This window comes from Pipistrellus hanaki (assembly GCF_964339955.1).
Source record: "Pipistrellus hanaki genome assembly, chromosome: 7".
NCBI lineage: Eukaryota > Metazoa > Chordata > Mammalia > Chiroptera > Vespertilionidae > Pipistrellus > Pipistrellus hanaki.
In genome coordinates this window covers 3273756-3288027 of record NC_140509.1, presented here as the reverse complement: position 1 = coordinate 3288027, position 14272 = coordinate 3273756, and the positions used below count along the sequence as shown (strand labels likewise).

General features: G+C 60.5%; 2 protein-coding genes and 1 long non-coding RNA gene across 4 annotated transcripts in view; all 3 read left to right on the top strand.

The window, feature by feature from the left end:
* LOC311626233 overlaps positions 1-14272 on the top strand; it is a 1185289-nt gene that overhangs the window by 582828 nt on the left and 588189 nt on the right. The window lies entirely within an intron of this gene.
* FKBPL (FKBP prolyl isomerase like) lies at positions 2202-3734 on the top strand. The gene is made up of 2 exons (XM_084891215.1): positions 2202-2337; positions 2596-3734. Exon 2 carries the CDS (start codon positions 2670-2672, stop codon positions 3708-3710), a length of 1041 nt encoding a protein of 346 aa, XP_084747341.1. The 5' UTR covers positions 2202-2337; positions 2596-2669; the 3' UTR covers positions 3711-3734.
* ATF6B (activating transcription factor 6 beta) lies at positions 4181-13190 on the top strand. 2 transcript variants are annotated; one of them, XR_014795648.1, is made up of 18 exons: positions 4181-4314; positions 4658-4737; positions 4853-4931; positions 5143-5234; positions 5675-5810; positions 8762-8844; positions 8970-9105; positions 9194-9325; positions 9440-9573; positions 10117-10302; positions 10373-10464; positions 10846-11031; positions 11176-11283; positions 11365-11446; positions 11590-11676; positions 11844-11955; positions 12039-12123; positions 12581-13190. XR_014795648.1 is itself a non-coding variant. In XM_084891108.1 (18 exons), the coding sequence occupies exons 1-18, from the start codon at positions 4233-4235 to the stop codon at positions 12772-12774; spliced, it is 2070 nt and encodes a 689-aa protein (XP_084747234.1). In that variant the 5' UTR covers positions 4181-4232; the 3' UTR covers positions 12775-13190. The 2 variants fall into 2 exon arrangements, 1 of the variants encoding a protein (XP_084747234.1); XM_084891108.1 differs by having other exon boundaries at positions 11606-11676.

Genomic DNA, 14272 nt, shown 5'->3' with positions numbered 1-14272 from the left:
CTGCTTTTCACAGCCAAATATTACGTGGGCACCTTTCTCAGTTCTGGTGCTCTTTTCCTGGAGGTGCAGCTTGGAGATTAGAGACCAGAGTTCTCAGTGGCAACCCCCCACAGCTAAGATATCTCTCCAGAACTTCAGGTATGTCTGTGGGGTCCCATCCAGCCCTTTTGTGGCTCCACTCTTCCCACCAGTCTCTATGTTGTCTCCACTTTCCATCCTTGGTTATCATGATGTTCTCCAGCTATCCATCATTTGAATATTCAGGATGCTTTTTGTATTTTAGTTATAATTTATTTTGGTTCTGTAAGTGTGTCTGTGAAGCTCCTCTTACTCCACTGTCATTTTTATTCTCCCTGTTCAGGATTTAGAAAAATAACTAATTCCTTAGATGCCAGCAGAAATGTCTCACCCTCAAGAAATATTCCCTCACCCCTCATTTACTCTCATAGCACCTCATGCTTCTTCATAGCAATGTCATTGCTTATTCTCCTTGGCCAGACTTAACGTCCATGAGAGTAGGACTGTGTCTGGCTCATTCACTCATGTATCTATCCCCAGTTTTTAGCATGCTGCCTGGAACAAAGCTATATTACAAAGTAACACATTTTTAGTAGATTATAGTTTCTTTTTATTGAAAGAAGCTGATCTTTGAAGGGTCATTGGAGTGGCCCTCTCAATTAAGGCACACATACTACAAATTAGCAACCTTTGTACAGGGACTATGGTCTAATAAAACACTTTGTGATTCATTCTAGACTTCCTGCCTTTCCCAGAAGTCTCTGAAATGGAAAGAGGAAGAGGGAGGAAGAAAAAAATAGATTAATTTTCAACAAGAGCCCAGGGATTCCAAGAATCAAGAGTATGTAGCCATAGAGGGAAGGAGGTGGCAGTGTAATAAGGTCACTCTGGCACAGAACCCAGGAATAAAATTTGGAGAAAAAAAAAGTCTAGGTTAGTGAGTTTCAACACAAAACAGGAAGTGGACTGTTGGACACACACCTGTGGATAATGATGAAAGTTTTCTCTCCCGGCTGTCCTGGCATGGTTCTTGTAGAAGCAGCACGATGGTAGGGAGTTAAAAAGCAAGTAAATGAGCCAAGGTGAGGTATGGTGCAATTGCCCTTTCCTGAAGACCTCTGGTGGCCCAACCTGTGCAGGCTGCTGGACAAGCAAGGTTGAACCACAAAGGGACCTACATCTTCTATTAGGAGGAAGAGGCCCAGTTTTCCACTGATACATCCAGTGGAGCAGGTTATACTAGTTATATGTGCAAAATATAAGACGCCCTAACAGGGCAGAGCAAGGGATGAAGGGAAAGGGGTGAGGTTCTTCTAGAATCATGCTATTCAGTGTGGTGCATGGCTCAGCTAGCATGGCTCAATGGTTGAATGTCCACCTATGAACCTGAAGGTCACAGTCTGACACCCCCCCACCCCCCACCCCAAAATCAGGGCACTTGCCCAGGTGGTGGGCTTGATCCCCAGTGTGAGGCATGCATGAGGCAGCTAATCAATGATTCTCTGTCATTAATATTTCTATCTCTCTCCCTTTATCTCTGAATCAATAACAAATATATCTTAAAAATATATAAAAACAAAGTGTGGCCCATGGATAAGCAGCAGCAGCAGCAGCAGTAGCAGCACCCAAGTGCTTGTTAGGAATGCAGATGGCAGGCCCCATCCCAGACTTCCTAAAGCAGAACCTGAAATTAAAGTTTCACAGGTGCTTTTTATGAACATCAAAATTTGAAAAGCACTAAGCTTTCTTGAGGAAGAAGAGCTTGAAGGCCAAGATGACTATGAGGGGAAAGGTAAGGGGAAACCTCAAGGGAGTAGGGCCGGACAAGGAGAAAGGGGCCTGAGGCTTTCTCTTGGAGGACCCTGGACAGAACGGGCCAAGGAGCAGAAGGGGGCCTCAGCCTGGCAGCCCCAAACAAAGGGATGGAATCAACAGCACACTTGAGGTCGCCAGAATGAAGGGCGACTGGTCTGCCGCCGCTGTCATGCACCATCCCTTCTCCCCGCATTCGCCCCAATCTGCCATCTTGGGGCTTGGCCCTGGGGGACTTCTGGCCGGCCACCGGCCTGGCCCAATTGGGTTCGACGGGCCTAGTTCGGCTGCTAAGGAGCTTCCCCGGAGCGGGATGGGCCCGATTGCTGGCAGCCAATCGGGAGGCGGGAGAAGCCTGGTCGCCGCCTTCTGGGCGCGACGTCACCGGCCTGGCGCCCGCGGGCTGCAGGGTGAGCCGTAGGTGTCCTCCCTCGGCCCGGGCCGCTCTCCGCCCGCGGCAGGACTCGGAGGACGGCACTCAGGAAGCTTGTAGCGTCGGAAGCACAGGTGACCCGAGTGATCGGGCCAGCGCCACCGGCCGATCGCTTCGGCCGCCCAAGGCCTTTTGGACTCGATGGGTTTCCGTAGCGGATTGGCCGCAGGGAATTGTGGACTTTATAGTTCCGGATTCGCGCTGGTGGAACCCAGGCTGGTGCCCCACATGGGTTTTTGGAGGAAACAAGCACTTTGAGGCCCAGGTCGCAGAAGGGCAGGAAAGGAGTCTGAGTGAGAATGTGCCATTAGCATTGTTTTGATTTTTTTCAGGTGCTGACCGGAACCTGATCCATCCCTTTCCGACCCAAACTGCTCACCCGCGGAGGAAGGGAGCAGACAGAGAAATGGAGACGCTACCAATCCCTCTAGCGGGAGAGAAAGACACCTCTGAGCCGCAGCAACAACGAGGAAGGAGCCCCAAGGAGAGCCTTAACTCAACTACTCAAACTAGGCAGCGGCCCCAAGAGCCCGAAGTCCTTGAGCTGAGAATGAGCCCAGCTGCAGCCAGCCAGATCCCAGAGACTCCGCAGGGCGCTGGGAGGCGGGCTGCTGTGCTGGAAGACGCCGGGGAGTCTCACGGATCCGCTGGTGAGATGCCAGAGCCCCTCGGCGCTTCCGATCTCTGGGCCTGTCCGGATGGGAGCTTTGTCAAGAGGATCATAACCCGCGGCCATGGCTTGGACAAACCCAAGCTGGGCTCCCGCTGCCGCGTCCTGGCTTTGGGGTTTCCTTTGGGGTCAGGGCTGCCAGAGGGCTGGACAGAGCTAACAATGGGCTTAGGCTCATGGAGGGAGGGAACCTGGGGGGAACTCACAGAGAAGTGTTTGGAGTCCATGTGTCAAGGTGAGGAGGCAGAGCTTCAGCTGCCTGGGCACTCTGGTCCTCCGGTCAGGCTCACACTGGCTTCCTTCACGCAGGGCCAGGACTCCTGGGAGCTGGAGGCCAGCGAGAAGGAGGCCCTGGCTAGGCAAGAACGTGCGCGGGGAACAGAATTATTCCGAGCTGGGAACCCAGAAGGGGCTGCCCGATGCTACGGACGGGCTCTTCGGCTGCTGCTGACTTTACCTCCACCTGGCTCTCCAGAACGAACCGCCCTGCACGCCAACCTGGCTGCCTGTCAGCTGCTGCTGGGACAGCCCCATCTGGCAGCCCAGAGTTGTGACCGGGCGCTGGAGCGGGAGCCTGGACATTTGAAGGCCTTGTACCGAAGGGGGGTTGCCCAGGCTGCCCTTGGAAACGTGGAAAAAGCAACTGCTGACCTCAGGAAGGTGCTGGCAGTAGACCCCAAAAACCGGGCAGCCCAGGAGGAGCTGGGAAAGGTGATCTTTCAGGGGAAGAAACAAGATGCAGGACTGGCTCAGGGTCTCCGCAAGATGTTTGGCTGATTAAAGTGAACCGTTAAACGAGACAGAAACCTGTGAATCGTGGTCTGTGCTGTGAGATTGGGGGCGTGGGGCCCTGAGGGAGGGTTTCATTCCCAGTTTTTGCCTTGCTAAGGTCTCAGTGCACCTTTTTCCCTTTTTTACCACTAAAAAACCATGGCCACGTGTACTACATTTTAGGGGGCTTACCCATTTCCGAAGAAGAGTAGAAGCTAAATTCTAAGCTTAGTACTGGCTACGGGAGCTGGCGGGCCTTTAAACGCTGGGAACTACGTCTCCCAGGCGCTTTCGCGCTGCGTCCCCGTCCGCGCATGCGCAAATGCTGGGCCGGCGCGCGGGCGGCACCTCCTGCCAAGCTCCCATTGGCCGACCTGCGGGGCCACCGCCTCCACGCTCAGCACCCAGGCGTCTTACTGGCCGGGGTCGCTTCCGGGGCGGCCCCCTGTGTCGAAGAGTCCGCTCATTGGTTGCTGAGGGGAGAGGCGGGCCTCGGGAGCCGGCTCGTGGTTGGGGGGCGGGGGAAAGATGGCGGAGCTAATGCTCCTCAGCGAGATTGCGGACCCGACGCGGTTTTTCACCGACAACTTGCTGGGCCCGGAGGACTGGGGTGCGTGGAGGGCGGCCGGGGGGCGGGGGAGGGCTGCGGCAGGCCTCTGTGCGGCAGGCGCCCCTGCGTACGCCGCGAGGAAGCGAGCCCCAAGGCAGGGGGAAGGCCGGGCCAGAGCGGTACCCACCTTCGGAAGGGGGGCGGGGCGGGGGTCCGGTGGTGCTTCGGGGCGCGGGAGTGGGGAGACCTCTGCTCGCTGCGGGAGTCCAGCCGTCCCGGGGTCGGGAAGGAGGAGCTGCGGGGCGGCATCGCCTTCCTGGTGGGCGGGCGGTGGGTCTGGCCGGCGGGTCCAATGAGGGTGGCCGCCGCCGGCCCCCGCCCGCCCACGCCGCGCCTCTTGCAGACTGCACGCTGTACGCCGGCCTGGACCCGGTGGCCGAGGAGCAGGCGCAGCTCTTCCGCTGCCCCGAGCACGATGTCCCGGTACTGCTCCCAGCACCCTGTCCCCTCCTTGCGGGTGGCAGCGGCCCCCGAGCGCCTACCCCGCCCCAGCCGTTCCTTCTCGCAGCCCCGCCACCTAATGCCCTCCCTTATTCAGTTCGGCAGCGGCATGCTGGATGTGGGGATGGATGTCAGCCCCCCCGAGCCTCCATGGGACCCCCTGCCCCTCTTTCCAGGTAGGAGATCACTTGTGATTCCTTCATCCTTCCAGGATCCCTCATCTTCCCGTTCCCCAGAAACACTGCAAGCCCCGTGCCCTCACACCTGACACCTCTGCGTTCCTCCAGCCTTGCCTCGGGGAGCCCACCCTCGCCCACGTGTCCGTGCACGTTTCTGGGACGCTTCTCAGGCCCTGCGTCCCGGTTGTTTTCCAACCCCTTTCCTTAGATCTTCAGGTGAAGTCCGAGCCGTCTTCTCCCTGCTCGTCCTCCTCCCTCAGCTCGGAATCGTCAGGTCTTTCCGCAGAGCCCTCCTGCCAGGTGGGAACCCCTCCCGCTGGGACTCTGCCCCGGCCCGGCTCCCCAGGGCTGAGGGTGGAAGTGTGGGTGCCAAGCTTCTTTCCCTCCCTGTATGTCTTTGGCATCCTCATTTGCTACAGCTCCATTGGGGTTTCTAGAAGTGAAAGGGGAACTTTTGGTATATGGAGGTTGTGGCAGCTGTGTGGGGGCTGAGGTCCCGGCGCTTGCTGCCCAGGTTCCCACTCGAAGGCAGTGCTTGAAATCCTGAGATGCCCTCGCCCTCCCAGGAATAAGGAGAGAACCGCCGGAGGCAGCTTAGAGGGCTGCTGTGCCACTCAAACTGAATGTCAGATCATTGGTCTTTGTAAGCTGTAAAGCTTTTGCTCTGCTCTTGCTCTCAACACCTCCCCGTTTGTTTTCTTTTTTTGCAAACCCCTCCCCCCACCTCTACTCTCACCTAGGCCCCTGGTGTAGGGGAGGTGCTGGTTGTGAAGATCGAGTCCTTGGCACCACCACTCTGCCTCCTGGGAGAGGATCCAACATCCCCGATTGAAACTGTCCAGATCAACGTGGGGCCCACCTCCGATGATCCCTCAGGTAATCACAGCCCCCCCCCCCCCACACACACACACTCACACACACACATACACACTCACTCAGACACACACAAACACACACACACTCACACACTCTCACACTCATACACACACATACACACACTCACACACACACTCACATACACTCACACACTCTCACACACACACTCATACACACATACACACACACTCACACACTCACACACACACACACACATTCACACACACTCACACTCACACACTCACACACACACACACTCACACACACACACACTCACACACACACATTCACACACACACACTCACACATACACACTCACACACTCACACTCACACACACACACACACATACACACACACACACACACACACACTCACCCGCCGGCTTTTCCAGGCAGGACGGCATGTGTGGTGGGGGACAGGACAAGGAGGAGAGGTGGGGGGAGGGACAGATAATCAGGGGAAAGGCCAGGAGCGGCAGGAGAGTTTCAGGAAACAGCAAGGACAGCACTGACCAGATGGTGTGATTTTCTTTCTTTTTCTTGTTCCCAGTATCCTGCTGTCTGATTTAACTTCCTGTTGCTTTGCATGTTTTAAAGAATTTGGACAGTTTATGGCATAATTACATTATTTTTTCACTCTAACGTTTTATTATAAAAAAAATCTTATACAGAAAAGTTGGAATATAGACCCAACTCAACATTTGTGCTGTTTTTACGTGTTATCAAACTTAGGTGGCCTCTGTGCTTATTCAGTAAACACTTATTGAGCACCGACTCCGAACCAGGCACTGGATAGGGTGTGGGGATGCAAAGATGAAAAGACACGACCAGCACCCTGACAGGAGGACCCTGCAGAGGGGTGGGGCGAAGGACAAGTAGCGGTCCGCACCGGCGTGGTCCCTGTGGGGCGCTCTCAGGGAGTGCTGGGCCCTCACGTGGCTGCTGCATTGGGGCGGGCTGCAGGGGAAGGGGCTGCATGGGGGGCTGCGGAGGGAGGGGCTGCGGAGGGAGGGGCTGCATGGGAGGCTGCAGAGGGAGGGGCTGCATGGGGGGCCTGCGGAGGGAGGGGCTGCGGAGGGAGGGGCTGCATGGGGGGCTGCGGAGGGAGGGGCTGCAGAGGGAGGGGCTGCATGGGGGGCTGCGGAGGGAGGGGCTGCATGGGGGGCTGTGGAGGGAGGGGCTGCATCGGGGGGCTACATGGGGGGGCTGCGGAGGAAGAGGCTGCGGAGGGAGGGGCTGCATGGGGGGGCTGCGGAGGGAGGGGCTGCATGGGGGGCTGCGGAGGGAGGGGCTGCATCGGGGCCCGCTGTGGAGGAAGCTTTCTGGCTGAGTTGTGAAGGCCACGTGGAAACTGGCCAGAAGGAGACCAAGGGGACTGGCGGTGTGTTCAGGGTGCAGTGAGCGGGAGCGGGAGGGCAAGGCGCTGTGGCGGGCCGGGGCCAGGCGGAGCCCTGCTGAGGGACTCCTCTGAGCCTGTGGGCAGTCAGGAGCCTCTGAGGAGTGAAGCAGGAGGGCAGTCTGACTAGGAAGGCAGCTCTGGCGGCAGGGTAGAGAACGGACTGCAGAGGCAGGACTGGAGGCAGGAGAACCAAGGAGGAGGCGCACGCAGTTCAGTAGGGTGCTTGGATGCCGAGAAGAAAGCAGGAGAATCCAGGAGGGTGGGTGGGCGGCGGTGACTCCTGGGCATTAGCAGGAGTGGAGCAGGAAGCCTGGCCTCTGGTGCTGTCCCCTGGAGAGCGTGAGGGCAGGCGTGTGCTCAGGCGGCACGAGGAGGCCAGGGTGGCCAGGCTGACTGCTCACTTCACAGTGCCTTCCTCCGGGGTTTCCTGGCGCTGCCTCCCAACCAGAAGCAAGAGGGCTAGGGAGCCGGTAATGGAATCCACTCATGTCCCCTCCGCGACTCAGGGCAGGCGAGGGTGGAGGGAGGATTTAGAGTAGGGGTGTCGAACTCAATCAGAGAAGGGGCCAAAATCTAAAATCTAGCCTAAATCGCGGGCCGAATGGTTTACTGAACAGTCATAAACTGACAATGTCATAAACTGACAGCGGAGTGCAGTGATGACAGCGCGGTGCAGGCCACATTGCAAGGCCTGGCGGGCTGGATTTGGCCCGCGGGCCTTGTGTTTGACACATGTGATTTAGAGGAACAGGAGCGTATCCAGAACATTATTAAAGGTGACAAAGAGGACAAAGCAAAGACCGAAAAGCCTCGAACAGCAAACATAGTGTTGATGACTTTCCACACAGTAACATCACTGCAGTCAGTCTCCCCGGGAGTGGTGTGGACCGCAGGTGGCGGCAGACTGGCGACCTTGAGGGTTTTAGCTCCCCCACGGGGCAGTGAGCAGGCCTCACAGATTTAACAGCCGAGAAGGCACAGTGACTGCGGCTCAGTGATGTGTCTGGGAGGCTGCTGGGCGTAGGGAGGGAACTTGTGTGGAAGGACAAGCAGTGAATTTGGGTAATTAGTGGGGCATGAGAAGGGAAGTGACGAGCAAGGAGCTCGGGAGTCAGGGTCAGGCCCGGGGAGCCGTCATGGGCAGAGAGTCAGGCTTGGCGGTGGTCAGCATGGAGGTGCGTGATGGCATTAGGCCAGGGAGAGAGGGAAACCCAGGCAGACAGGAGGGTGGGCGTAGGAATGCTGCTTCTCGCTGCCTGGGCCCCTCGGCATGGACGGACCTGCCTGAGGAGACGGGGAGAGCAGGAGTTCAGGGATGGCGTTGAGGAAAACCGTGTGGCGAGAAGAGGAAGGAGCCCGCAGAGAGGAGGCAGTGCTGGGAGGAGCGCCTGCAGCCCGCAGCCCCGGGGCACCTGCCTCGATGGCCTGGGCCAGAGCAGCTCTGTCTGTGGTTCCAGGAGAAATGGCCCTGTCCCCAGTCCCCGTCTTAACTCTTCTCTGGTGTTTGTCTGATACCTAGCTGTTTGCCTCCTCCTGCCCTGCCCCCCACAGGGGTCCAGACGAAGACAGAACCGGTCTCTCCTTCCTCCATCACCTCTGAGGCCTCCTTGCTCTCCACACAGTCCCCCGACCGGGTGAGCATCCAGCGCCTCCCCTCCTCCCCTCCTCTCCCGCCCTCCGCTGTCCACTCCGCGGAGGAGAGCTTTTCTTCTCCTCTCCTCCTTGGCGCTCCTGACTCCGTTTTCTGAACGCCCCCTAGGCCTTCGGAGGAAAGGAGGCCCTGGAAGTGAAGACCGAGTCCCCAGCCCCTCCAGGATGTCTCCTGCGAGATGTCCCTGGCCCGCCCCCGGGAGCTGTCCAGATCAGCATGGGCCCACCCCCCGAGGGCTCCTCAGGTAACGGGGCTCCTGACACTGGGGTCCCTGGAAAAGGCCTGCAGTCCTGACATTCCTTCCTTCCTTCCTTCCTTCCACCCTCCTTCAGGCAAAGCCCTGCCTGCCCGGAAGCCACCACTGCAGCCGAAACCTGTGGTGATAACCACGGTCCCGGTGCCGCCCAGCGCCGTGCCACCCAGCACCACCGTCCTCCTGCAGCCCCTGGCCCAGCCACCGCCAGGTGCTGGTCTGCTGACTGGCCGGAGGGAGCCGTAGCCACTGAGCCCGGGTGCGCAGTGTGGGCAGCCCCCGTCTGGCTCAGCCTCTGACCTCTTTCTCCGCCTCACTTTCCCAGTGTCCCCAGTTGTCCTCATCCAAGGTGCCATTCGAGTCCAGCCCGAGGGGCCAGCCGCCCCTGCTCCGCGGCCTGAGAGGAAGAGCATTGTTCCAGCCCCTATGCCTGGGAACGCCTGCCCCCCTGAAGTGGACGTGAGTATTGGGGAGCGGGGCGGGGCTGCGAACGGGAGCGGAAGAGGAAGGTCTGCCGCGGAGAGAACTGGGGAACGAGGAGGGAGCGGAAAGTGGAAGCAGACCCTTACGGCGATCCTGAGGGTCAGCGTGAGCTCCTGCTTACATCCGAGTACCAGCTCTACGTGGTCTTAGGTCCTTAGTTCTTATCAGGCTGCATGTGGACAAGTGGGCTGTCTCATAAGCCAAAGGCAGGGTCATTCTGCTACGGCTCTTCCTCCTGGGGAGACCAGTTAGCAAGGTTAACTTGGGGCCTAGGAAGGAGGCTTGTGAGGAGAGCCGGCCACCAAGGAGCGGGACCGAGCCCCCACGAGGAGCGGGCGGAGGAGGAGCGGTGCAGGACGCTTCCTGAGTCTAATTCCCTCCGCTCTGAGGAGCAGGAGCAGGAGCAGGAGCAGGGAGTGTTCTATAGCAAGGAGAGCCCTCCCCTCCCTGGTCAGGAGGGCAGCCCTGGATCGGAGGCCAGGGCCCCTCCTCACCTTCTGTGGGCCCTCGGGCGCCTAGGCAAAGCTGCTGAAGCGGCAGCAGCGGATGATCAAGAACCGGGAGTCGGCCTGCCAGTCGCGGAGGAAGAAGAAGGAGTACCTGCAGGGGCTGGAGGCGCGGCTGCAGGCCGTGCTGGCCGACAACCAGCAGCTGCGCCGGGAGAACGCGGCCCTCCGGCGGCGGCTGGAGGCCCTGTGGGCTGAGGTGAGGCTTCTGTCCTTGGGGGGAAACACCGGCTCCTGGGGAGGACTCACCGCCCTCTCTCTCGCCGCAGAACAGCGAGCTCAAGGTAGGGTCTGGGAACAGGAAGGTGGTGTGCGTCGTGGTCTTCCTTCTCTTCATTGCCTTCAACTTCGGGCCTGTCAGGTGAGATCCTCCTGCCCCCCAGAACCTTCGAGTGGAGCTCTCCCTTGGCCACCTGCTTGCTGCTGCCGCGCCCTCGCCCCCCTCACCCCACTCGCAGACGCTGTGGCATCGGGTGCAGGACGTGCCCAGCGCCCCCTTCTTGCTCGTCATTCATCTGACGGACGGCAGGGCGGGGCAGGAGGTGCTGGCGGTGGGATGAACAGACGCCGGAGTTTCCCGAGCTCTGGGCTCCAGCGTAGGCCGCTCCTCTCTCGCTGCCTGGCCCCGTGGCATAGGGACTGCTCTCCTTCCGCCTCACTGGTGAGGGCGTCATCGGGTGTGGCAGCCCTGGCCCTCCCCGCTCAGTAAGCCCACCGCCCTGCGCCTCCTTCCCGCCCGCAGCATCAGCGAGTCCCCTCCGGCCGCCGTCTCTCCTCGGATGGGCATGAGCGGAGAGGAGCCTCGGCCCCGGAGGCACCTGCTGGAGTTCTCAGCGCAGCTGCCCGTCCGTGGGGTGCCGTCCCTCCAGGACCCCTCCCCGGGCCCCCAGGAGCCCCAGCCCAGCCTCGAGGGCCGGCCAAGCTTCAGGTGAGAGGGCCTCTCAGGGTGCTGTGTGTCTCCGTCCCCAAGTTCACCTTTGCTTTTTGCGGGGAGCCACACTGCTCCGCCCTCAGGGCCTTCATTGGTGGCGGGCTGGGCAGCGGCGACCACTGCTCCTCCCTGCCGCCCCAGGAACCTGACGGCGCTGCCCGGGGGCTCCGGGGAGCTGCTGCTGCCGGACCTGGACCAGCTCTTCCTCTCCTCGGACTGCCGGCACTTCAACCGGACCGAGTCCCTCAGGTGCGGGGGGCCCAGGGCTGGGCGCTCCCCTGCCCATCACGCAGCTGTGTCTGCAGCCCCTCTCCTTGCTCCGCTCCCCAGGCTGGCTGACGCGCTGAGCGGCTGGGTGCAGCGCCACCAGAGAGGCCGGCGGAAGGCGCCCCGCAGGGCCCAGGAGAGACAGGTAGGCAGGCTGCGTGTCCGGGTTCCAGGGGCATGTCCTCATGGAGGTCTGAGGGAAGCTGAGGAAGTGCAGGGTGGGTGTGAGCGGTACCAGCTTCCGGGGCGTCTCTCTCCCTGCTCCCTTCACCCTCTTCAAATCCTTAGACACCTCTCCTTCCAGAAGTCTCAGCGGCGGAAGAAGTTGCCTCCAGTTAAGGCAGTCCCCACTCAGCCCCCCGGGCCCCCAGAAAGGTGAGTCTGGGGGTGTGCTTCCTTACGAAGTGGGGCTCATTCTGAAGAGCTCTACCCCAAGAGCTGGCCTGCACTGCCTCCTCATCTGCTGGGGGTCTCCTGTGCTTTCCCTCCCATCTTCTCCCCGCTTCCCTCCGTCCTCCCGCTTCCTGTGTCCCCCTGCCTAGGGATTCCGCGGGCCAGCTGCAGCTGTACCGCCGCCCGGACCGTTCGCAGCCCGAGTTCCTGGATGCGATTGACCGGCGGGAAGACACGTTCTATGTTGTCTCCTTCCGGCGGGTGAGCGCCCCCCCGGCCCCTCCCTGGCCCCGGGCTCCCAGCGTGTGTGCTCACCCCCGCCCTGGGCCTGCCCCTGTTTCCAGGACCACCTGCTGCTGCCCGCCATCAGCCACAATAAGACCTCTCGGCCCAAGATGTCCCTGGTGATGCCCGCCATGGCCCCCAATGGTAAGTGCTGCCGGGCACGGGGAGGTCCTGGGACTGAGGGAGGGGGACATTCTGACCGGATGGCCAGCATTAGGAGCTGAGGGGGGCCAGAGGGGAGGGGCCATCCAGGAGCTTGTTTCTGGGTGTAAAGGAAGGGGTAAGAAGGTCCTGGGTGAGAAGAAGCGGAATGGGTGCAGAGCAGGACACGATGCAGGAGACGGAAGGAGGAAGACGGGGCGTGGGTAGGTGCCGGGCAGAAGGGGTGGCCTCTCACCTCGTTTTCTCCCAGTGCCTTCCGTCTGTGACCTCACACTCACAACGGCCCTCTCCCCCCCCCCCCCCCCCCCGCTTCCCCCCTCCCCCTACTGACTCGTCATGCTGGACCCGCCTGGCCACCTGCCCTCTCCTCCCTGTCCACTGCTCTCTTCCCACCCTCCTCTGTTTGCCTCCCCTTCTCTTCCGCACGCCCTTCCCACAGAGACCCTGTCGGGGCGGGGCGCCCCTGGGGACTATGAGGAGATGATGCAGATCGAGTGTGAGGTCATGGACACCAGGGTGATTCACATCAAGACCTCCACGGTGCCCCCCTCGCTCCGGAAACAGCCTTCCACCCCGGGCAACGCCACAGGGGGCCCGGCCGCCCGGCCGCCCCTCTACCTCAGTCACCCCTGACCTCTGCCTCTCACTGACTGGGGACTGGGGGCGGGAGGAGTCACCAAGTGGGACCGTTTATTTTCCTGATTCCAGGCTTGGGCACTTGGTGGCGGAAGGACAGGGTGTGGGGTTAAGCACTTATTTGGGTGAGGGCTCACTCTCACCCCTTTTGGGAATATAGGCTCCTCTCTGCCCACGCCGCAGCCCCCGCTTCCTCTGAGGCTGGGTGAGGTGAGCGCGGTGGGTGGGCTCTTGGCTCTTTCACTCCTCTTTGGGGGTAGAGGGGGGACTCTAGTTCGAGGGCGGGACATGAGGAGCTTGTTCTGGGTGTAAAGGAAGGGCGGTGAGGAAGATCAGATTTATGTGTGTGTGTGCATCTTTTTTTAATTATTATTATTATTATTAAATAAACAACTTGGAGGGAGTTAAAGGAATTGTGGCTGCCTTCCTGGCTCGTGACAAGCGTTTGGGGGAAAGGCTTCTCCAGGCTTCTCCAGGCGACAGCTGGCTGGGCGGGCCGGGCGGGGCCCAGGGCTCATGTCACCCCCTTGACCTGCGGGTGTGGGCGGTGGGGGAGAGGGGTGCCCTGTGGTGTCACAGCCCAGCGGACACAGATCCCGGAATGTGTCTGAGTAAACAGGAAGGACAGGACCCCACGCCCTTTGGGGTGAGCGCCTCCCTGGGTCCCCTACATTCTGGCAGGTTCCCCTCCCTCCCCTCACTTTCCAGGACAAACAACTGAGCTGGAGCCCAGGGCTGTGCCCAGAAAGGAGGCCCCTGGGAGAAGGGCTGGGCGGGAGGAGGGGGGATGTAGGGGAGCTGAGACGTGAGGGCCCGGTTGAAAGAAAAGGGCCGGGTGGGGGTGCAGAAAGGCTCTGCTTTCTATTCGTAGGAAGGGGAGCAGGACAGGGTGAGGGGAGTCTCACCCAACTTGTGAGGATCCCGGCAGGCTCCTTCCACGCCTCTGCCGCCTGCAGGAGTGCCCTGGGTCAGCAGGAGGGTGGGCGGGTCCTGGGCTCCTGGCCCAGAGGACTGGACAGGGGCCGCCTGGGCCACAAGCCCAGGCCTGAAGGGAGGAAGAGCCTCACGTGTCCAGCCAGCAGCCCCCCCATTACTGTGTTTGGGGAGAAAACAGTGTAACTGTGGCAACCTGGAGCTAGGCTCTCCCCCTCGAGGACAGCCCTGCTCCTCAGCCAGCACTTCCGGTCCCGGGCCCCTCAGCCGTGCAGCCTCATCCGGGCGCCAGCCCGAGGCCACCTGAGCTGGCTTTGCTCGGAGATGCCCTTGCTGTGGCCCGCGAAGCCTTGGTCTCCTCAGCTGTTAAGGGGGGTGCCTGTGCCTACTCCTCAGGGGCGGTGTGAGGGAGAGATGCCGTGCGCGGGGCCTGGTCCGTAGCAGACACCTGTCCCTCCTCCCCGCTCCTGGTCGGTCTGCATTGTCCTCTGCTCCACTCTTGATGGGCTCAGCTCCTGGCCGAGTGGCAGGGGCCAGCGGCACCTGGGCCGGGAGCGTGGTG

What these genes read in the sequence shown, in the direction of transcription:
- FKBPL (XM_084891215.1), top strand. Translation starts at nt 2,670, where the DNA reads ATGGAGACGCTACCAATCCCTCTAGCGGGAGAGAAAGACACCTCTGAG.
- ATF6B (XM_084891108.1), top strand. Translation starts at nt 4,233, where the DNA reads ATGGCGGAGCTAATGCTCCTCAGCGAGATTGCGGACCCGACGCGGTTT. An exon ending in GCCCCGAGCACGATGTCCCG is followed by an intron (nt 4,738 to 4,852) that starts GTACTGCTCCCA and finishes TCCCTTATTCAG; the next exon opens with TTCGGCAGCGGCATGCTGGA. An exon ending in AACCGGACCGAGTCCCTCAG is followed by an intron (nt 11,284 to 11,364) that starts GTGCGGGGGGCC and finishes TCCGCTCCCCAG; the next exon opens with GCTGGCTGACGCGCTGAGCG.